This window comes from Salmo salar, chromosome ssa03, assembly GCF_905237065.1.
Source record: "Salmo salar chromosome ssa03, Ssal_v3.1, whole genome shotgun sequence".
Taxonomy (NCBI): domain Eukaryota; kingdom Metazoa; phylum Chordata; class Actinopteri; order Salmoniformes; family Salmonidae; genus Salmo; species Salmo salar.
The window spans coordinates 27,051,963-27,077,032 of record NC_059444.1 but is presented as its reverse complement, the minus strand read 5'-3'; the positions used below and the strand labels follow the sequence as shown (position 1 = coordinate 27,077,032).

At 41.2% G+C, this 25,070-nt stretch overlaps 1 protein-coding gene across 1 annotated transcript in view; it reads right to left on the bottom strand.

Annotated features, from left to right (window-relative positions):
• The window catches only part of LOC106599303 (contactin-associated protein-like 2), a 61,396-nt gene extending 36,326 nt beyond the window's left edge, over positions 1-25,070 (bottom strand). The window contains exons 1-10 of the mRNA XM_014190466.2: positions 24,803-25,070; positions 12,607-12,717; positions 10,192-10,385; positions 8,866-9,013; positions 7,493-7,696; positions 6,859-7,043; positions 3,819-3,962; positions 2,352-2,610; positions 1,912-2,061; positions 1,097-1,259 (exon numbers count right to left, since the gene is read on the bottom strand). Of these exons, the coding sequence (XP_014045941.1) occupies positions 1,097-1,259; positions 1,912-2,061; positions 2,352-2,610; positions 3,819-3,962; positions 6,859-7,043; positions 7,493-7,696; positions 8,866-9,013; positions 10,192-10,385; positions 12,607-12,717; positions 24,803-24,884 (1,640 nt within the window). The 5' untranslated portion in view covers positions 24,885-25,070. The remainder of the gene's footprint in view (positions 1-1,096; positions 1,260-1,911; positions 2,062-2,351; positions 2,611-3,818; positions 3,963-6,858; positions 7,044-7,492; positions 7,697-8,865; positions 9,014-10,191; positions 10,386-12,606; positions 12,718-24,802) is intronic.

Sequence of the window (25,070 nt, the reverse complement as noted above, 5' to 3'; positions counted from 1 at the left end):
ATCAAGTTTGATTTGACTTCTGATGGTAAAGCTGTGATCCGCATTAGGCGAAACAGCGTCACAGGCTCTTTTATTATTGTTTGGGTTTTGAAAAGGAGGATATGAGCCTTGAGCAACGTAACACTCTGCTGTTCTATTGCATGTGCAGTGATGTGCAATGATTGTCTCAAACAGTGTTTGTTGTTTGAAGTAATGTCTTTGTAATATCGCAAACAGACGTGGCAGTTTCACCGCAACGGATTCCAACTTTAAGATGAAAACAAATCCGCATGACTGTCTTTAACTTTTCTGAAAATGTCTTACTCTGACATTTCAAACGGTGTCGTTAACAATTCCGGAACATAAGGTTGGATTAATGGGATCTACAGTTTGACTCCTAATCACTAGCGGAGAATAAGAAACAGAGATAAGATTCCATTTATGAACCAGAACCATGTGTTGGAGTGAACCCACATACTGTGAGAATGAATTTAATTAGTTTATCCGGATAAGAATGTTAGCGCATATCCATATTTTGAGTAACCTTTCGGTGAAATTGCATTTCCATATCTCAGGAGGAGCAGTGCTTTTCCACTTCATGGTTTTAATGAGCTTAGCTTTGGGGATGTGCGCCTGTGTGGCTGTGTGCTTGCGTACGCGTGCATTTACCAGCAGGAACACAGAGATTGCACACTAAGACATCCTATAGCAAAGCCTTGTGTGATCCGCTGATCCCCGCCTCTCGCTGTGTCCCTGTGTGAGACCTAAGGGGTCGAAACGTATCAATAAAATCACCTGGGAGCATGAACAGCAGTGTGTGGCGTTTTCCTTTTCATTTTCTCTGTGTGAGACGCCTGCTTGGTCTTCGTACTCATACCCGATACTCACCTCTCACTGAGAGACAAAGCCTCTCGGTCCACACGATGGTGCAGTTGGTGGGACCCATGCCGCCTTTGTGAATAGACAGTGCGACGCATGCCCAAGAAGCAGGTAGCCCCTCAGGTAAGGTTATAGCACACGTTTATACTTTTACTTTCATGATCAACAGCAAAGAAAAAAGTCTGGTTTGAATAAGTCAGCTCAGCAAGGGAATGGTATAAATGGCATAAAATATTACCTGTCTATGATGGCACACATATCCAGGCTGACATTCTCAAAGGTTCCCATGTTGCCTTGCTCTACAGCCACCAGGTCAGCGAGCTGGTCGTCCACGTGGATCAGCTGCATACAGCCCTGGAAGGAGCGCTGGGCAGGGGGTGTGTTGGTACGCAGGAAGTAGCCTACAGGAGGACAACAGCAAAAAGGTACAAGAGTTTTTCATATGATCAAGACTGCACTTTCTGTTTGAAAAGTAAAGTTTTGAGGCACAGTTCATGTATTAAGCAACATTAATTATATGAGCATTGTGTTTTGGTTTAAAACATTATGGAGCTTTCATTCAATATTTAATACACCCTCTTAAAGGCAACTACAGTACTTCAAAGGCAATCAAAACACAAAGACAACAAAAAGGCAACCAATCAAAAGTAACAAAAAGAGGATTTAATAACAAAGCCTGCCATCAAACACAAAAAAACCCATGTGCAATCAACAAATCACAATAGTGTTTTTCAGACTGAATTAAGGAAAATGTAATAATGAATAAGTATGTGCCAAAGCCCATAACAAGGGCTTATACATTATAGAACAGAGCCCTATACCGGTACAGAGATACATGTACAGCCTCCCTGTGGCTCAGTTGGTAGAGCATGGTGTTTGCAATGGTGTTTGCAACGCCAGTACGGGGGGGAAAAAAATGTATGAAATGAATTGAAATGTATGCATTCACTACTGTAAGTCGCTCTGGATAAGAGCATCTGCTAAATGACTAAAATGTTTTTTAAAAAATGTAAAAATGTATATGGCTCTGTTATAAGCCATCTCTGTAAGTACCTCCAAAGTAGTATTGTCCCCCTGTTCTGATCTGAATGGGAATGACCGTTCTGACAGTGGATGCCTCGTCACCATCAATGGTCAGCATGGCGTAGTTCTCCAGGGCATGGAGGTAGACGTTGTGCCACTGGCCGTCATTGAGCCCCGAACCTGAACAGTGACCACAGACAGAACAATATGCCATTAAGAATCAGTCAAGGTGGATGATGAGCAGACAACTGCAATTACTGAAACATCAGAAAAACAACTAGAAATTCTGAGAAAGACTGAGAACACAGGGCCTAACAGACAGAGCTTCAGCTACGGAAGACCCTCATGGGGAGGGCCTCCCCAAATTGATAGAGAGAATGAATTAACGAAGGGAGGGGAGGGTCTTTGGGCTAAATGAACACGTCTACTTTAGTGCATTAGTCAGCATGGCCGTACTAACTAGACCATACCGGAGGAGATGTCTATACGTGTGTTTTTCTTCTGGGCGACGTTGATGTAGACGGTGACTTTTCCCTCGGTGAGGCCCACCTCCACCACGCCATCAGCCAGGGCCGTGTAGAAGAGCAGGCCGCTGGGGTTCCACGTCCGAAAGGACAGGCTGACCGACAGGGTGTCGCTGTCCTGCAGCCCCGGGAGACGCAGGAAGCTGGTGGCATTGAAGAACACGGGGAAGGAGTGCGTCTCGCTGCAGGAGAACGTCAGGTTCCTCTGTAAGGGGGATAGAAAGTATGACAGCAAACAGTTATACAAGTCAAGGCAGCTTTCCCTCTTGATTTCAACTCAAGACATTAGCACAACCATATAAATATAGTTAGCATCAGTGGAGGCTGGTGGGAGGAGCTATAGGAGGACAGGCTCATTGTAATGAGCCATTTATTCCATTCCAGCCATTACAATGAGCCCATCCTCCTATAACTCTTTCCAGCAGCCTCCTCTGGTTAGCATATATTTTGCATAAGAGATACATCAGAAACCTGAAGTGCTTTTTAGATGTAAATGCTGGGGTTTAATGCATTGGAAAATGCAAGCGCCTGCATTATTTCCAACACAGAAAAACACTCATCATACAGCACTTGACTAAAACCATTTTCGTCTGCTCTCCTCATCAAAGCTGATCTTTCTCCCTCCACTTGTGCTGAAAGCAAAGCATGCAATCCAACACCAAGAAACTTTGTGGATATCCCACAGTTTGGTAAACCCATTTGCTCACAGAAAAAAAAACAAGGCTAAGAGGCACATAAGAAGTGAAATCAATAACAATGGTTAGATCCATACTTTAGCACAGTAATGACTCACACACCATCACACACCATTGACAACAGAGCAGTAATTGCTTTAAACCCTATGCTGAGGGCTTCTGAAGCTTGACACATTTATTGGGTTCAATCCCATTGCATAGACTACTGTTTTATTCAGCATATGACTTCTAAGAAATGTATTTGTTTTCCGACATCATCAGCACAAGGTAAGAGTTTCTTCACTTCTGCACTCATAGAAAAAAGGGTTCGGCTGTCCCCATAGGATAACCCTTTTTGGTTTCAAGTAGAACCCCTTTGGGTTCTATGTAGAACCCTCTGTGGAAAGAGTTCTTCATGGAACCCAAAAGAGTTCTACCTGGAACCAAAAATGGTTCTTCAAATGGGTCTCCTATGGGGACAGCCAAAGAACCATTTTAGGTTCTAGATATCAACTTCTTTTCTAGGAGTGTGATTTATAGAAGCACTAAAGCCTGTTTTATTAGCGCCTTATATTGAATTGTATTGAAGTGAGGTGTTGCGTCACTGGCCTTTCCAAATAGGTAATCACAAATACCTGGCTGTTCCTACCGTTTATGTTTTCAAGGTATACTAGTGAATCACAAACCAAGTGGTAAAAATGGCACTCAGGTATACAAAAAATAACATAAATGTTCTTACAAAACTTGAAGTATCAATTTTCTTTCTCTTGACCAGGTTGGTAATGTTATCTCCGTTGTAGGTGATGCCCTCCATGCAACCAACAAAGTTCTCCCTGCCTCCCGAGCTGGGCTTGGCAGAGACAGGCATGCCTCCAAAGCTGATCTGGAGGACACAGAAGGAGAAGAGGAAATGGGGTCAAGTTTTAGTTGAAGAGGCTCGGCAGCAGGAGCCACATCTCAGAGCCATTTGTTGCTTTGAATCAAATCAATACAGCAGCATATATCCCTTCAGGGAATATATTGGTTTTCGCTTGTGCCTGATTGCATTAATCTCCACTTTATAATGAGTGTATGGTGTTGTGTTTTTTCCCTCTCCTTCCTTGCGGAGGCAAAGTAATTTCCTTCAGTATCGCACATTGATAATTACACAGACAAACCTAAAAGTTAAGTTCTGTAATCACAGGGGAGCCGCAGTACAGAGTGCTTGCTCTGACTTGGCATCCGTGAACTAACACATCTTCACACAGACTTCCGAGTAACATGACTCACAGGAACTCTCATAGAGATAGGGCGGGATGTGAGGAAAATAACCAGGACAATATACAATACATATGTAGGGATGAAGAGAATAAACAATATACAGTGTGGTCAGAAATTATTGACACCCTTTATGAAGTTTAGCAAAAACGACTGTAAAAAATAATTAAAACACTGAGCTATAGTTTATGCCAAAGAAATTGCGAAAATATATTATTTTATACAAATACAATTTCTCTGAGAAAAATATTGTGTTTAACAAGTAATACTTTTTTCCCTCCAAAAGGTAGGGATCAAAATGATTGACAACCCTGTTTTTAATAACTTTCAAAACCGCACCTTACGAGGATAATGGCACTGAGCCGTTTTCTAAAATGTTTAATGAGTTGGAAAACACATTGGGAGGGATCTTAGATCATTACGGAGACTGAGATGGCCATTGCAAAATGTTGATTTTGTGGCCAATTAACCACTTCTTTGTGGTATTTGATGTGTGCTTGGGGCTCTTGTTTGCTGGAAGATCTACTTGTGGCCAAGTTTCATCCTGGCAGAGGCAACCAGGTTTTTGGCCAAAGAGCTCTATTTTCATGACATCAGACCAAAGCACCAGTTCCAATCCATGCCAATGCCGTTTAGCAAACTCCAGCCGTTTACATTTGTTGGATGACAAGAAAGTAGATTTCTAGTGGTGGGTTTGGTGTCGAAATTAGAATACATGAGCAGAAAAGAACCCCATACCTACTGTAAAATATGGTGGTGGATCTTTGATGTTAAAGGTCTATTTTGCTTCCATCCACCACCCCCGTCTTTGGAGGACAAAATTAACTTGGTTTTTACAGCTTTTTCTTTTTTGTTACATGTACACTACTGTTCAAAAGTTTGGGGACACTTAGAAATGTCCTTGTTTTTCAAAGAAAAGCACATTTTTTTGTCCATTAAAATTACATCAAATTGATCAGAAATACAGCGTAGACATTGTTAATGTTGTAAATTACTATTGTAGCTGGAAACGGCAGATTTTTTAAAGGAATATCTACATAGGCGTAGAGGCCCATTATCAGCAACCATCACTCCTGTGTTCCAATGGCATGTTGTGTTAGCTAATCCAAATCAGCACAACAGTTTTCAGCTGTGCTAACATAATTGCAAAAGGGTTTAGTAATGATCAATTAGCCTTTTAAAATGATCAACTTGGATTAGCTAACACAACGTGCCATTGGAACACAGGAGTGATTGTTGCTGATAATGGGCCTCTGTACGCCTATGTAGATATTCCATAAAAAAATCTGCTGTTTCCAGCTACAATAGTCATTTACAACATGAACAATGTCGACACTGTATTTATGATCATTTTGATGTTATTTTAATGGACAAAAAAATAGCTTTTCTTTCAAAAACAAGGACATTTCTAAGTGACCCCAAACTTTTGAACAGTAGTGTACATTCTACACACATTTGACATACATAGCACTTTTTTTCACACAGTAGTTACATAGCAAATATATATGTATTGATATATATTACATCTGGATAGATAGTACTTAATCACATCTGGTATACATTATGCAAACTGTTTTCAGTTGTAACTATTATCCTGGGGCCCTTGTTAAGGTCAACAGCTTCATGAACTTTACCCAGTACCAGGACATTTAAGCCAAAAACCTGGTTGCCTCTGACAGGAGGCTGAAACTTGGCCTCAAATGGATCTTAAAGCAATGCAATAGCCCCAAGCACACATCAATATCCACAAAGAAATTGTTAATTGGCCATAAAATCTACATTTTGCAATGGCTAATTCAGTCTCCAGACTTGAAACCCTTTGAAAACCAGTGGTTTGAATTGAACAGGGCAGTCCGTAAGCACAGGCGAAAGATATCAAGGATCTGGAAGGATTCTGTATGGAGGAATGGTCTAATATCCTCCCAATATGTTCTCCAACTCATAAAACATTTTAGAAAAAGGCTCAATGCCGTTATCCTCGCAAGGTGAAGTATTGAATGGTATTGAAAACAGAGATGTCAATAATTACTCGTTAAACAAAATCCCTTCTCTGAGCAGTTGTATTAGTTTAAAATAATATACATTTTCAGAGCATACAATATAGCTCAGTATTTGAAGTATTTATTTTATAGTCATTTTTGCATCTTTATCAATGGTGTCAATAATTTCGACCCCACTGTATACAATACAACTATATAATGTAGGGAGGGATGCAAAGGGAGGAACATAGACAACACATCCAACTCTATAGGAAGGGATTACGAAATGAACTAAGACAATATATACAGTACAATATAACTATATATAATCCAGGGTTGGGGTCAATTCCATTCCAATTCCAGTCAATTCAAAAAGTAAACAAAATTCCAATTCCAGATTTTTCCTAAAACATTGAAGAGAATTGGAATTTCAGTGTACTTCCTGATTTGACTGGAATTGAAATTGAAATGACCACAACCCTGATAGGGAGGGATGCGAGGAGAGGAATCACTAAGACAATATCCAACATAACTGTAGCCTACCTCATAGTCCAGGTCAAGATGATCAAATTCCCCATTGGTGCGGAAGTGCTGTGTGTGGCGATCCAGGGTAAAGTTGACATTCCGTCGGTAACGCTCGATAATTACGGAGTGCCAGTGGTCATCATCCAATAAACTTCCGCTTGTCACAGAGGTGTGTCCGAGGATGGAGCCGTACTGATTGCTGCCTGAAGTTTACAAGACATAAACAGATCGACTTTATTAAGAAAATGCTTAAGGGGAAAATGTTCCTATAAACAACAGGCTGACATAGTGAGATAAAAATAGTACAAATTCTAATTTATGAAGGCTACTGTGATGAATAATTATCTTGTTGACAACAACCAATATTCAAATCCATCAAAAAGAAATAGATGTATAATGCATAATGCATAAGGGCCAGTCATATTAGGAAATATGCAGGAATTTTATCAAGTTTCATCAACTGACCTAAGTAGCTACCATAAGAAGCTAAATTATTAGCGATTATAGTACACTAGGTGTGCGTCCCGAAAAGCACCCAGTTCCTTATATCGTGCACTACATTTGGTCAAAAGTAGAGGACTAAATATGGAATATGGTGCCATTTTGGATGCACACAGGTATACCATAGACAGGATTGGAAATGGTCCATTACCCAGGTTGATCATGAGCAGTAGTTTGGATCTCTTCAGCTCCAAGCTGATATAGTCTCCTTGCTGTCCTTCCCCGTGCAGGAGCACACCGTTACTGGCTGTGGTCTTAAACTTCAGGGAGATGACGTCCTTCAAAATCTTCATCTTCTTCATCTTGAAGCGGTAGGAGATCACACCCTGGCCTTCGAAGTTGATCACATCCGCCCCTGAGGTCATCGAATGGTGATAAAGGATACAGAGCTTAATATCCTCTCAATTACTGTACCTCTACTATCCTATGTCAAGGCTATTCACAGGATGTGTTAGAGGGGTGTTAAGAAAAAACAAGTCCTTTAGAGATCACCTACTGCAATCACAAGCAATGTAAAAAAGTGAGGCAGCTTATACGTATTTCTCTTTTTATAATTGGAGGAACAGAACAACTGAGGGAGAAATTACTCAAATGCTCTAAGACATATAACCCTGGCTGCAAAGACTATTCTGTCTGTTGAGATGTGCCAGCTTACGTGCCTAGACAGCAGCATGTCGGCATTGTGATATCACCCTGCGGCAACTCTCTCCTTTCAAAGGTGCTTTCATCTTTTTATCCTGATTTAACCGGTCAGGGCGCTCAGAACACTGACAGTCCTGTAAGCCAGCCCTATCGGGGAGGTGGCAGGAGAGGGCCCTGCTCGGTTACATCTATTTGCTGTTCAATCTTAGGGTTGTGGATGGAGTATATGCAGTAAGTAAGGACAAGTGCCACGGGGAACTGGACTGGTCAAGGACTAGGGCAAACAAGTTTCTCAGATTCAACAGTGTGTAATACAGCATAGGATGGTTACAGCAAAGGGTTGTGTGGCTGGTGACATTTTTAAAGCGTGGTATGCACAAGCATTGAAGGAGGGAATTGATCAGTCAAGCTTGTTTTTCTGTGGTATATGGTAACAACAGAAACCAGCCAAGGTAAACAGCTGTTCTCTATCTCCTACTCTATCAAAAACCTGTAGCTGTGAATTTGGCTGTTGGCATGGAGAGCAGTAATCTAATTATTTCAACTCAATTAATGTATTTTACTGAGCATATTAATACGCTCCCCTGACAAATATGACATATGATACCAAGATAATTAAACCTTCAGTCTTACATATTAATTAAGCCCATTTTGGCCAACACCTGATTATTCTAATATTTTCTTCATACAGAAATGATCTGAACTGCACACAATAAAGTAACTTTTCAAAGAGATTCCTTGTTCCATGCTCCTTGTTCAGAGATTCCTTGTTCCATGTTCCTTGTTCAGAGATTCCATGTTCCATTTCTCTGGTTAATAAAGGATTGCAATAAACTAATACAGTAGCATGAGATTGTGCATGGATGTTTGCTATTCACTCACAGTAAGAACAGCCATAGACCTCCACTCGCAGGCCGATCCTCCCCTCTTCGCTCCACTCCAGTGGGATGATGCGCACGTAGCGCGTTATGATTGCATGCTGCAGATCATGGCGGACCACACTCTCACTGTTGGAGTTGCCAGAAAAGGCCTGGGCAAGCAAACAAAAAACGGATATTTAGGTTCCATATCCTGAAGCCTAACTTTTCATTTTTTAATGGGGTAGGTACACTACATGGCCAAAAGTATGTGGACTTGCTTCAATTCAGCTACAAGAGCATTAGTGAGGTTGCGGACTGATGTTGGGCAATTAGGCCTGGCTTGCACTCTGCGTTCCAATTCATCCCAAAGGTTTTCGATGGGGTTGAGATCAGGGCTCTGTGCAGGCCAGTCAAGTTCTTCCACACCGATCTCGACAAACCATTTCTGTATGGACCTTGCTTAGTGCACAGGGGCATTGTCATGCTGAAACAGAAAAGGGCCTTACCCAAACTGTTGCCACAAAGTTGGACGCACAGAATCGTCTACAATGTCATTGTACGCTATAGCGTTAGGGACGGGGGCCTAGCCCGAACCATGAAAAACAGACCCAGACTATTATTCCTCCGCCACCAAACCTTACGATTGGCACTATGCATTGGGGCAGTTAGCATTCTCCTAGCATCCAACAAACCCAAATTTGTCCTTCGGACTGCCAGATGGTGAAGCATGATTCATCACTCCAGAGGACGCGTTTCCACTCCTCCAGAGTTCAATGGCAGTGAGCTTTACACCATTCCAGCCGGAGCTTGGCATTGCGCATGGTGATCTTAGGCTGCTCGGCCATTGAAACCCATTTCATGAAGCTCCCGATGAACAGTTCTTGTGCTGACGTTGCTTCCAGAGGCAGTATGGAACTCGGTAGTGAGTGTTGCAACCGAGGACAGACGATTTTTACACGCTACCTGCTTCAGCACTTGGTGGTCCCATTCTGTGATCTTGTGCGGCTTACCGTGGTTGAACCGTTGTTGCTCCAAGACATTTCCACTTCACAATGACATCACTTATAGTTGAAAGTCACTGAGCTCTTCAGTAAGGCCATTATACTGCCAATGTTTGACTATGGGAATTGCATGTCTGTGTGCTCGATTTTATTCACCTGTCAGCAGCGGGTGTGGCTGAAATAGCCAAATCCACTAATTTGAAGGGGTGTCCACATACTTTTGGCCATGTAGTGTACCTCTTTGATACATCACCAATGTCTAATGGACTAATTTGAAAGGACAGATGCGCCTCTCTCTTTAAACTAAAAACTTTGTTATTTCACTTTGGTTCAAATCATTGACTCACCCATATGTTGCCATCTTGCAGATATGGTCTCCAGTTCCTTCCTGTGTCACTGTATAGGAGTCTGTATTGCATTGTCCAATCAGAGCTGCTGTACCTGCCCTGTGTGGCGATGGAGGTGACCTGCTTCCTGGTTCCCAGGTCCATCTGCAGCCACTGGTAATGATCAGTGTCCACAGGAGACCAGCCTCCAGCACCTAGGGTTGAGAGAGACAATTACACCAGCTCCATAACCTTGTATAGCCAACTCTAACCTACTTGCAAATCATTTTATTTGCATGTATCTTCCATCTGCTAACCATGTGTATGTGACAAATAAAATTTGATTTCATTTGATTTGATTTAGTGTTCTAAGTTTTCATAACTGTGACCTTAATTGCCTACCGTCTGTAAGCTGTTAGTGTCTTAATGACCGCTCCACAGGTGCATGTTCATTAGTTGTTTATGGTTCATTGAACAAGTATGGGGCCCTTTACAATGAAGATATGTGAAGTAATTTGGATTTTTATGAATTATCTTTGAAAGACAGGGTCCAAATTTTATTTGTCACATACACATGGTTAGCAGATGTTAATGCGAGTGTAGCGAAATGCTTCTGCTTCTAGTTCCGACCATGCAGTAATATCTAACAAGTAATCTAACAATTTCATAACAACTACCTTATATACACACAAGTGTAAAGGAATGAATAAGAATATGTACATAAAAATATATGGATGAGCAATGGCCGAACGGCATAGGCAAGATGCAGTAGATGGTATAGAGTACAGTATATACATATGAGATGAGTAATGTAGGGTATGTAAACATTATATAAAATGGCATTGTTTAAAGTAGCTAGTGATACATTTATTACATCCAATTTTTAATTATTAAAGTGGCTAGAGATTTGAGTCAGTATGTTGGCAGCAGCCACTCAATGTTAGTGATGGCTGTTGAACAGTCTGATGGCCTTGAGATAGAAGCTGTTCTTCAGTCTCTCGGTCCCAGCTTTGATGCACCTGTACTGACCTCGCCCTATGGATGACAGCGGGATGAACGGCCTCCTATATGATACCAAGATAAGGCCTTTCTACTGACTCTTAAAAACACCAAAAGAAAGATGCCCAGGGTCCCTGCTCATCTGCTTGAACGTGCCTTAGGCATGCTGTAGGGAGGCATGAGGACTGAAGATGTGGCCAGGGCAATAAATTGCAATGTCCGTACTGTGAGACGCCTAAGACAGTGCTACAGGGAGACAGGAAGGACAGCTGATCGTCCTCGCAGTGGCAGACCACGTGTAACAACACCTGCACAGAAATCGGTACATCTGAACATCACACCTGCGGGACAGGTAAAGGACAACTGCCCGAGTTACACCAGGAAGGCACAATCCCTCCATCAGTGCTCAAACTGTACGCAATAGACTGAGAGAGGCTGGACTGAGGGCTTGTAGGCCTGTTGTAAGGCAGGTCCTCACCAGACATCACCGGCAACAACGTTGCCTATGGGCACAAACCCACCGTCGCTGGACCAGACAGGACTGGCAAAAAGTGCTCTTCACTGAAGAGTCACGGTTTTGTCTCACCAGGGTTGATAGTCTGATTTGCGTTTAGCGTCGAAGGAATGAGCGTTACACCGAGGCCTCTGGAGTGGGATTGATTTGGAGGTGGAGGGTCCGTCATGGTCTGGGGTGGTGTGTCACAGCATCATCGGACTGAGCTTGTTGTCATTGCAGGCAATCTCAACGCTGTGCGTTACAGGGAAAACATCCTCCTCCCTCATGTGGTCCCCTTCCGGCAGGCTCATCCTGACATGACCCTCCAGCATGACAATGCCACCAGCCATACTGCTCGTTCTGTGCGTGATTTCCTGCAAAACAGCAATGTCAGTGTTCTGCCATGGCCAGCGAAGAGCCCGGATCTCAACGTCTGGGACCTGTTGGACCGGAGGGTGAGGGCTAGGAACATTCCCCCCAGAAATATCCGGGAACTTACAGGTGTCTCGGTGGAAGAGTGGGGTAACATCTCACAGCAAGAACTGGCAAATCTGGTGCAGTCCATGAGGAGGAGATACACTGCAGTACTTAATGCAGCTGGTGGCCACACCAGATACTGAATGTTACTTTTGATTTTGACCCCCCCTTTGTTCAGGGACACATTATTCCATTTCTGTTAGTCACATGTCTGTGGAACTTGTTCAGTTTATGTCTCAGTTGTTGAATCTTATTATGTTCATACAAATATTTACACGTTAAGTTTGCTGAAAATAAATGCAGTTGACAGTGAGAGGACGTTTCTTTTTTTGCTGAGTTTAGAAACATCAGTATCCTCTGCTCCTATGTGGCAAACAATATGTGAGTGAAGTGAATGAGACTGCGGCTTAAAATAATCACCAGAGATGATCAGAATAAAAGCTTAGGGTTTTAGTTGTTAATACCTCCTCTCCTGTTGAGCTTTGCGTATCCAGCCCCATATCCACTGGAGTACACTGAAGAGCTGGTGAAAGCAGCCTGGGAGAGTGGTGTGGCCAACGCTTCATCACATTTCCCTGGAGGGCAACACAAAACACAAGATACAGACAAGGGAAGAATGAGTCATCGTCCCATACAATGACACTTCAGCATGTTGTAACAATTTATTTGATTCAGTGTTATTTTCTTCCTTATAATTGTATTTTACATTACTTCATATACTGCTCAAACATAGACAGAGAGCAGTATATGTATTGGAGAGACATTATGAGAGACGTCCATGAGACGTCTTCCCATTCACACCCCTTCAATAGCAGTTCCTTGGTGGTAATGATTGGAAGCCAAATGCCATTCAGTATAAGTACAATATGTCTGTCCAATGAATATGGCAAGGCCAATTTCTGTCTGGGTTCCTGACCATTTTGGTTATTATTGAACACATCAATAGCAATACATGAATAGCGTAGCATCTAACCTTCAGCCTGTTATGTTCCTGGTAGACACTTTTGATCTTGATTGATAGACACACTCAATCTTAATGAATAACTTTCCATAGACTCCAACAGACTCTTATTGCAATTTGTGCTGATGACTCAGTCTTGCTTGGCTACAGAGGTCAAGGGTTAGAATTCGGGGCTGCATTTCAAAACTCTCTTCACACTCTCCACAATCTAATTAACAAGAGGCCTCCAAATCAACACGCACCACTCATGTTTAAATGGAGCTGAGGAGGTCAACATCATTTCCAAAAGTCAATTAGCACTCTTGAATCTGTAGCCATAAGCCAGATACATTTTATAGACTTCAAAAACAACTGTGTGGACTTCAGGAAAGGTTACACAGCGCCCTCACTACCTTTAATGATGTAGCTACCTCCTACCAGATAACTTGATCTAGAAGAACTAGCTGTATAACTCCTCTGTATAACAATTCCTGAGGTTTCCCTATACACCCAAACAAACTGCTTGGTAAATAACACGCAGGAATTGTGTCAATATTTCCCTGTGCAATCACAGACTATGAAATGACCAGTGAACATTGGACCAACGTGATTGTGGGGAACTGAATCACCTGCATTAATAATGTTGCTGGACAGCTGAGTACCTACTGAGTTACATAGATTGTTTGTTACTATCCCTTCATTTGCCTCGAATAACATTTAACAGAAAATTGCTTCTATCAACGTGTCTGCCCTGACTGACAAAGAAGGAACGCTTGCTATTTGATGGAAACATGAAAGAACAAACAAACAAGTCATTTGCTCTTTGTATTTTGACAGGTGAAGAGGGAATGTAGCGCCTCACAACAGAAAATAAGGTATCAACGCAACAAACACTTTCTAAGACCCAAGAAATCAGACAAGAGCGTTGAAAAACATTGTCAGAAAATAACCCACTACTTTCCAAGACACATTTTGTCAACAACTTTTTGAGAGAATCACTTGAAAGTGCAAGGAGAACGTTATTCACGATACTGTAGCTGTGGCATTAGGATGTTTTCTTCACACCAGATTTGTCATCTGTTGAGTGTTGATGGAATTTTACTCATCGCCTGTGTGCAAATATTGTGCCATGTGCTCACACTCACACTCTCTCTCACACACGGTGTGGTAGGCCTGGTCACCGGTGATGATGAGACAGCCTACAGGGAGGAGGTCAGTGACCTGGCAGTGTGGGGCCGGAACAACAACCTCTCCCTCAGCGTCAGTAAGACCAAGGAGGGAGGTGGGTGGCGAGCACACCCCCATCCACATCGACGGGGGCTGTAGTGGAGCGGGTCGAGAGCTTCAAGTTCCTTTGATTCCAAATCACTAAACATTTGAAATGGTCCATGCACGTACAGTCGTGAAGAAGGCGTGGCAGCGCCTCTTCCCCCTCAGGAGCTTGAAATGGTTTGGCAATGGCCCTCAGATCCTCAAAAAGTTCTACAACTGCACAATTTAGAGCATCTTCACTGTGCATCACTGCTTGGTATGGCAATAGCACCGACCTCGATCACATGGCACTATAGAGGCTGGGTGCAGACATCCCAGTACACAACTGGGGTCGAGCTCCCTGCCATCCAGGACCTCTATATCAGGCGGTGTGAAAGGAAGGTCCGGAAAATCATTAAAGACTCCAACCACCCAAGCCATAGACTGTTCTCTCTGCTTCTGCACGGCAAGTGGTACCGGTGCATCAAGTCTGACACCAACAGGCTCCTGAACAGCTTCTATCCCCATGCAATAAGATTCCTAAAAAGATTTTAGAAAATGGCTATAGGGACTATATGAGTTGACCTTTGTATTTTACACTTAATTATGCACTGTCTCTATGCACACTCATAGGGCCCTACACACTACACACACTGATACTCCAACACACATACAAACACTCACTCTATAATTTGCTCACACACATAATATGCACATACATTTATACTGACTCTACAAACACCCACTCACATACAATCATCATATACACTGCTGCTACTCTGTTTATCATGTATCCTGTGGCCTTGTCACCTTTACCCTATACATATCTACCTCTATCGATACAGTATCCTTACACATTGTAAATATGGTTCTGAAACTGACCCTGTATACAGTCCCAGTCAAAAGTTTGGACACACCTACTCATTCCAGAGTTTTTCTTTATTTTTACAATTTTTTTTACATTGTAGAATAATAGTGAAGACATCAAACCTATGAAATAACACATATGGAATCATGTAGTAACCAAAAAAGTGTTAAACAAATCAAAATATATTTTATATTTGAGATTCTTCAAAGTAGCCACCCTTTGCCATGATGACAGCTTTGCACAATCTTGGCATTCTCTCAACCAGCTTCATGAGGTAGTTACCTGGAATGCATTTAAATTAACAGGTGTGTCTTGTTAAAAGTTAATGCGTTTGAGCCAATCAGTCATGTTGTGACAAGGTAGGGGTGGGTATACAGAAGATAGCCCTATTTGGTAAAAGACCAAGTCCATATTATAGCAAGAACAGCTCAAATAAGCAAAGAGAAACGACAGTCCATCATTACTTTAAGACATGAAGGTCAGTCAATACGGAACATTTCCAGAACTTTTAAAGATTCTTCAAGTGCAGTCTCAAAAACCATCAAGCGCTGTGATGAAACTGGCTCAGGAAAGGAAGACCCAGAGTTACCTCTGCTGCAGACGATAAGTTCATTAGAGTTACCAGCCTCAGAAATTGCAACCCAAATAAATGCTTCCCAGAGTTCAAGTAACAGACATATCTCAACATCAACTCTTCTGAGGAGACTGCGTGAATCAGGTCTTCATGGTTGAATTGCTGCAAAGAGACCACTACTAAAGGACACCAATAATAAGAAGAGACTTGCTTGGACCAAGAAACACGAGCAATGGACATTAGACTGGTGGAAATCTGTCCTTTAGTCTGATGAGACCAAATTTGAGTTGGACCGCAGAGTGAAGGAAAAGCAGCCAACAAGTGCTCGGCATATGTGGGAACTCATTCAAGACTGTTGGAAAAGCATTCCAGGTGAAGCTGGTTGAGAGAATGCCAAGAGTGTACGAAGCTGTTATCAAGGCAAATGGTGGCTACTTTGAAGAATATCAAATATAAACTATATTTTGATTTGTTTAACACTTTTTTGGTTACTACGTGATTACATAAGTGTTATTTCATAGTGTTGATGTCTTCACTATTATTCTACAATAAAGAAAATAGTAAAAATAAAGAAAAACCCTGGAATGATTAGGTCTGTCCAAACTTTTGAATGGTACTGTATATGCTTACTTACTTTATCGTGTTCTTATTAATTTCTTAGTTCTTATTTTTATATCTTGTGTGTTTTTGTTCTATCTTGTTAATTTTTGTATTCCATTGTTATTGATTACTGCATTATTGAGGTTAGAGCTTGCAAGATAGGCACTTCACTGTACTTGTGCATGTGACATTAAAACTTGAAACTCGAAACACACACACACACACACACCTTTGTCGAGTCGAGCCTTGCATCATGATCGTTTATTGTAGTGAGATTGTCCCAGATGGTTAAAAACATACATTAAGTGAACCAGATGAATTCCTCAGCGCATAAAGGCATGGCTTAGAAAAGCTGACAGCTCATTTCTCACTGCTGTGTATCTACTGTAGCTGTTGGATGAGCCTAGAACTCCTGACGTTATTGATTTGGCAATAGCGCCTGAATGCAGTCTCCTGTGATAGCCTCATTTTCGCTAAGAGCACGAAGACCTTCGATATCATCAGCTACAGCAAGGCCCACTCATCTCATGTCTAGGACTGGCCCTACACATTGTCCTTAAATGCAGTGACAATCATTCCAGGAGCCTTGAGGCTACCGCAGCACAACATCAACAAACATTGGGGTTACACCAAAACAAATTAATTGAGCGCAATGACTAGAGGGGAGCTAATGTTGGAAAATGGTAGCTGGTTATTCTGTACATCGGCACCTTTTCCTAATTGCTAATTTCTTGTCTAACAGTACATGAGCTGCTGAGTTGTGTTTTAGCAGAAAATACCGGTAGGCAGTTTGTTATAGTTACATGACATGGAACTAGGCCTATAATACCATATATATTTACACAGAACGTTAGTGGGTGGAAAAGCGCTACCTCATTGAGCAGTGGTAATGTGGTTACTGGTGACTACCGCCACACGCCTACTAGCTGTCATCGAGTAAGGCCTGAGGCCTACAGCCAGACATGTCATTTTTTCATTTTATAAAGCAATTTAGAACTGGAAGCCTCCTAAATAGGCAACACAATGTTGATGGGGATAGGCTAATGAATTTGGTCCACCATGCTCCTTTAATTTGCTGCGCTAAGGTCAGTGACACAATGGCAGAGTCGCTACAACACTGAGAAGTGTGGCATGTTAATCAGTCTACTCGCTGGCCTCACACTGGAACACACAAGTAATAGGTTAGATTCAATCTGCCACTGTGGAGATTCTGGCTTTCTGGGACTTATTAGCACAGCCTGAGCCTTGGCTGAAGCCGAGCTGTTATTGGAGCATGACCGGAGCTTAAACTAATGGAATGGCATGTTTTGTCACCTCCAATGTTAGAGACAGGAGAGAGAGAGAGAGAGAGAGAGAGAGAGAGAGAGAGAGAGAGAGAGAGAGAGAGAGAGAGAGAGAGAGAGAGAAAATTGGAAGAACTTCGAAATTTGCTGTCTATAGGCTTCTGTCCTTCTCTTCTCTTGTTATTCTTAGACACTAATAAGTGAATGGCTCTATGACACCACACGTGCCGACAATAATAAACAGTAGGTCCCCGAAAAGCCAAGGACGTTATGTATGAGTGTCGCAAGGACACTTGCTCACAGGATTAATATAATAGTAGAAAAATAAAGTGTTAGTCGGAACAGTTTTACTTCACTCTATCAGCAAATGAAGCTCTAAGAATAATTATTCTCATTCCGACCATTACTGTACTTTCATTCTGCTGTGACAATGAATTGCCCACTACTCATTGAGCACCAAGTCTGATCCCTCTGAGTGGAAAATTAAAGAAGCTAAATCATTTACTCCGCTAGGAAGTTTGATAGAGTGATGTTTGAATGTTGAACTGTATTGTAGAACACATTAAAACATCAGAGAACAGGGAGAAAAATTGTGTGATGTGGTAGCAAATCAGAATTTGACTAATTCTTATTCACGGAGAAGCAATTCTGCTTCAAATTACATGTTTTACATGCCAGTCAAATTGACTTTTTTTTTACATTTCCTTGCCTTTAGATTAGTATTAACAAAAGCAACAGGCTCTTAGAAGCCTTCCCTGTGAGATTTGCGGAGAGAGTAGCCAAGCATAAAATTAAACACGCTCGCTCCACCTCCTCCTGTCCTTCATAGCAAATGGATATTTGAGGCTTTTTGAGTGTTTAAATAACTCTCATGAAGCTGCCTCTTACTACCACACTGCTAGATGCACATACAACACTTGATCATTGCCAATTCAGACACAGGACATCGTTTTTTTTTTTTAAGTGGTAATGCATTTGTTACATCTGTAACTGCTATATAGTTATTTATCCCTGCCAACAGTCTTTGATGTGGCATCCTTACGATAATTTAATGAGGCAAACTCTTCATCCAAATCACAGGTCATTACATATGATTTTCTGCCAGAGAAAGATGTGACATTGATCAATAATAAATGCCATCTAAGAACTGGAATAACCTGGGAAATAATGATATTATAATCGCAGACATAAATTGGGTGGGTCTAAACCTAATATGAACTCCTCGTTGAACGTAATGCCGGGGGAGATATGATATCAGTGAACATGAGTCTGAATGAATACGAGGAGAGGTTTCTCAAAAAGCTCAGTCGAATAGAGGAATATGACATGGCTCACACCAAGTAGTCATCTTTTTATGTAGTAAGTATCTTAAATCCCGGGAATGCTTGTTATTGCATCTGAGAGTTGCAGTACAGTCTGAAGTGTCCTCAGGGATATGTCTTGCAAGCTCAATGAAAAATGTTTTGTTTAAAAAGAAGAAAATGTGCCCTCCCAATCCCATACTAGATCTGAACTCTGAAATGAATTCAAACTCTTAATGCCATCTTCTCATACAATTATCTGTATGCATCATTTAACAATAATACATTATACCACCATACTGCTGCTACATCTATGAAAAACATTCCGTTTAAATGTGCAATAAAAAGGGGACAAGGATTAATGAATAAGACAGGTTCTTTAACAGTAAACCAGAGCAGATGCTTTAAACAGAGTTCTGTGCCTAAAGATCTGTGTCAGAGACAGGGTTAGTCCCATACGGACCTCCTTAATTTAGAGGCAATGGGGCCAAACTCAAACACACTCAACTATCCCCACATAGCATAAACACCATGTTTCAAACAGGATCTGGTTTAATACAGAACGAAGCTCAAAATACAATATGGGACTACATCATTGTGTATGTATTGTGCATGCTTTATTTAATAATGGATTTCATACAAAGCCATGTTTTTGGATCACTCCATTCACAAGAGCAGCAGGCTTTAAGTTAAGCCCCTGAAGCTTTTTGTGGTAAACAAAGCTATTCGATTTCCAATATTTAGCTAACTCAACTTCAGCTAATAACAATAAACAGGAAAAAATGTAACCTCCTAAAATGATGACGTTATTAGAATGTTATATGATTTTAATCTGTGATTCCAGGGTTGGGAGTAATATTGAGGGTCGGACTGACTGACACTCCAAATGTTGTGATTACTTTTGTTGTGAACGCTGTCATTTATGCCTCTCAAACCCATCCCCATTCAAGTGGTAATGACTGAGCTAGGCTTTGAATGGCTCCCTCCTCAGCTCCCTCTCTTTGTTCGACCCAATCAGACTGAACACAGCATCTGCCCGCGGCGCTCACAAATGAATACTGATTTTGAATGAGAACATGTTCTGTCAAAAGCTAGTGATCCACGGGGGAGGTCTGCTGCCTGAAAGCGAGTGCACGAGTGCTTCCTTTATAATCTGCTCTTTCTGGGACTCAGAAACCCCAATGATTCCCCTCACAATCACACGCAGAGAGTTATGACCGGCAATCAGCCATGTCAAGACATTGGGACTGGGAGTGTGTTTCCTACTATTTTCACCTCACATCCCAATTCAACTGCAAACAACATAGGATAAATGCGGAATCATTTCAGATATACATGTATGGGGCCAAGCTGTCACCATATGTGCAACACCAGTGGCTGTGGCAAAAAAACAGCTCAACATTTTATCAGAGATATGGTGTGGTTGGTTGTGTTTTTGATTTTCTGGGGTCTGATTTTGGGAAGGTCTTTGTTCTGGAGGTGTCCATCAGGAGTGGACAAAAGGAGGAGCCTGTAGAATAGGGGGAGGGTCACGGTAAGGGCGTCACATGGTTTGACAAATCAGGATGGCAGGTGTCCAGAATCTTAATGAGCTTTCTCATTTGCCTAACAAAAAAACACCAATCTAGAGGTTCATTCTCAAACAGGGGGATATGCAGCAAGATTACTATGTGCAGACGCAATCATTATTTCCCTACTTACATGACCCTGGCAGCAGCTTCAGTTCAATATTATTGGAAACATTTTGTTGTTTAGAGTCACCAGAGCAGAGTTGAAAATCTGGGAGAAGTAGTCTCTCATTCACACATAGTAATAGTCCTCTTTCTATCGTACCAAATGTTTATGTTACAGTGCATTACAGTGCATATTACAGTGCTAGTAAACGAAAGGTTGCAAGTTCAAATCCTCGAGCTGACAAGGTACAAATCTGTCGTTCTGCCCCTGAACAAGGCAGTTAACCCACTGTTCCTAGGCCGTCATTGAAAATAAGAATTTGTTCTTAACTGACTTGCCTAGTTAAATAAAGGTTAAATAAATTATGCTCCAAATGTGCATGATGAGTCTGTTTTTAAAGTTAGTTTGGTGAACTACAGAGAGACCTGATTTGTTTTTGGTCTATTCCCTATGGATTTTCCATGCAGGTCTCTGAGCTACTTCAGTGATGATTGACTGGGTTCATTTTTCAAATGTATTTCCTTTTAGTGGGCCAAATTGCATTACTCAGAGTTTGATTTATCTAAATCCTTTAGCCAGGGAAAGTCAATTGAGTCTCATGAATTAAGTGATTCATTCTAAGCTTTAATTTCACACGTGATCTTTAAAATGTTTATACTATATATTTCCTGTTATATTTAAGTAACAAGGCCCAAGGGGGTGTGGTACATGGCCTATATACTGTACCACAGCTAAGGGCTGTTCTCTGCACGACACAAAGTGGAGTGCCTGGATACAACCCTTAGCCGTGCCTTATTGGTATTATAAACTGGTTACCAACATAATTAGAGCAGTAAAAATATTTTTTTTGTCTTACCCGTGGTATAAAGTCTGATATACCACGGCTGTCAGCCAATCAGCATTCAGTGCTCTAACCACCCAGTTTATAATGATCAATAACTTTTACACTTTTTTTACACTGTATAAAATCATTGAGGCACAAATGTGGCACAAAGCCACTTGACCACAATCAGTCTGTCTTTATGTCCCAGAGGTAACTATAGATCACAAAGGTCAACACAGAGACATCAACAGAAGTCAAGGCTGATGGGTCCCTGGCTTCCCTTGTCATTGACACAAGGCATTATCAAAAACACTAATCTGGTTTTAATTTATAATCCTTTATTTAACCAGGTAAGTCACATACATAACTTGATAATCGGTCAGGGAAACCGCTACAATAGAAATCCAATAATATTTCCATAGAAGTTCACCATTTGGCTTTCATTGCTGAGCTAGTCTAACACACAGTATAAATATGTAAATAAGGTAACCAAGAGGTTTACAGCTTAATCTGATCTGAGACATTCAGAAAGCTGAAATAAAACCCCATTAAACCTGAATCTAAATCTCTGCATCTCTACTCATACAACTAGTGAAAGGTCATTGCAGGCTGGAGGAAAACAATTCAATAATGTGTTCAGTAGATATGTTAAAGACAAACCTCTGACACAAAAGCACAAACTCTCCTTCTGCCTCTCTCTCCCCCTGTATCTCTCACTCTTTGAACCTCAAGGAATAGTTTCCCCAAAGTGTTAGTATGAGTGTGTTAGTATGTCACTCATCCTCAGTGAGCACAGCCTGCAGTCAAGTCTGCCTGTAAAGGCCAGTCAAAATGGTCATTGGTCAGGCTGTGCTCACTGAGTATTGGCATAGTCCATATTTTTCTCAATTTTCCATTAGCCACTTACAATTATCAGATAGTTTGCCACTATGTATTGTCTGTTAAAAATAGCTGAATAGACAAATATAATGACAAATAGTCCTGATTCTGTGTGAATGATCTCCTTTTTTTATTTTATTTCAGTTTGTTGTTTATTTACTTCTGTCCTGGGACTCATCTCAAGGCATTTCAGGGTATCACAATGTCTCTCTTACACACATACCTTTACATGTGAATGACACATATAAACACAATATACAGTACCATTCAAAAGTTTGGACACACCTAGAATGCTTTTCCAACAGTCTTGAAGGAGTTCCCACATATGCTGAGCACTTGTTGGCTGCTTTTCCGTCACTCTGCGGTCCAACTCATCCCAAAAAATCTCAAATGGGTTGAGGTCAGGCGATTGTGGTGGCCAGGTCATCTGATGCAGCACTCCATCACTCTCATTCCTGGTCAAATAGCCCATATACAACCTGGAGGTGTGTTGGGTCATTGTCCTGTTGAAAAACAAATGATAGTCCCACTAAGCGCAAACCAGATGGGATGGCGTATCGCTGCAGAATTATGTGGTAGCCATGCTGGTTAAGTGTGCCTTGAATTCTAAATAAATCACTGACAGTGTCACCAGCAAAGCACCCCCACACCATCACACCTCCTCCTCCATTCTTCACTGTGGGAACCACACATGCAGAGATCATCCGTTCACCTACTCTGCGTCTCACAAAGACACAGCGGTTGGAACCAAAAATCTCAAATTTGGTCTCATCAGACCAAAGGACAGATTTCCACCAGTCTAATGTACATTGCTCGTGTTTCATGGCCCAAGCAAGTCTCTTCTTATTATTGGTGTCCTTTAGTAGTGTTTTTTTTTATTGTTGCAGCAATTCAACCATGAAGGCCTGATTCACAAAGTCTCCTGTGAACAGTTGATGTTGAGATGTGTCTGTTACTTGAACTCTGTGAAATATTTATTTGGGCTGCAATTTGAGGTGCAGTTAACTTTAATGAACTTATCGTCTGCAGCAGAGGTAACTCTGGGTCTTCCTTTCCTGTGGCAGTCCTCATGAGAGCCAGTTTCACCACAGCACTTGATGGTTTTTGAGACTGCACTTGAAGAAATGTTGAAAGTTCTTGACATTATCCACATTGACTGACCTTCATGTCTTAAAGTAATGATGGACTGTTGTTTCTTTTTGCTTATTTAAGCTGTTCTTGCCATAATATGGACTTGGTCTTTTACCAAATAGGGCTATCTTCTGTATACCGCCTCTACATTGTCACAGCACAACTGATTGTCTCAAACACATTAAGGAAAGAAATTCCACAAATTAACTTTTAACAAGGCACACCTATTAATTGAAATGCATCCCAGGTGACTACCTCATGAAGCTGGTTGAGAGAATGTCAAGAGTGTGCAAAGCTGTCATCAAGGCAAAGGGTGGCTACTTTGAAAAATCTCAAATCTAAAACATATTAAGATTTGTTTAACACTTTTTTGGTTACTACATGATTCCATATGTGTTATTTCATAATTGTGATGTCTTCACTATTATTCTACAATGTAGAAAATAGTAAAAATAAAGAAAAACCCTGGAATGAGTAGGTTTGTCCAAACTTTTGACTGGTACTATATATATATATATATATATATATATATATATATATATATATATATATATATATATATATATATATATATATTTAAATAATGACTTTGCTTGCAGGTCAACAGGTCCTAATGTTTAACAGGGACATCTAAAGTGCCTGTCACATGAGATCAGTACTCTCTTCCAGCCATCACTACATCTGTTTCAGTCCTGTGTTTATCAGGGTAGCATAAAGAGCAAAGCATGAACACCTACTTCCTAAAACATGTATGATGATAATATCAATCATAGCCTATTGATGTTTTTGTGCATTCAAGCTTATTCATGTACACTCATCAATTATATAAGAACACAGTAGGCGTCCTAATCTAGCCTGTTATAATTACATTTTCAATTAAACTTTTCGGAGACTCGAATTTGTCTTAATTTAAAAAAAAGAAACAATCCTGCAGTGCGTTGTAATAAGAACCGCACTCTACAGAAACAAAGTGGCAGAAACATCTATCAAGGATAAATAATTTTGACACCAAACGTAGCCTACTGTAGCCTGCCATTCAGCATCATCTAGGATCTCTAGGCTATGAGCGAAACAAGGAGGCAGGTCATAGGTAGCTTATAAACAGCATAGCCCCCCCCCCCCTTAATAAATACAATAACATACGGTTCTATATTACTGAAAACACCGGTAATTATTATACTGCCATGTCTTCTAAGCAGGTCTGATGCCGAAGTGGTAAACACTTTGACGCATAACACTTAGTCTGCAATGCCCTGGTCCTGAACAAGAAGAGCACAAAGCAACGTAGCTAAGCGCATACCATATAGGCTACAGTGTGTGTTAATAGCCTACTTACGGGATGATGAAGATGCTGCGCTGAGGCTGCTGAAGCGACTGAAGATCCAGAGCAGTAACGTTAGCTCCTTTCCCGGAAGCATCTTTAATTAAAGCTTGAAACTAAGCAAATTTTGGCAAGTTGTGTTTTCCGTTGCCTATGGATGTTTCATAACCCGCCTCTACAGGCGGAAGCAAGCTGAAGACAGCTATCCAGATAATGGTTTATTAGCTATATAGAAAGTGGCTGCTACCAAGCGGCTAGCTCACATGCCGGTGCGCAATATTCA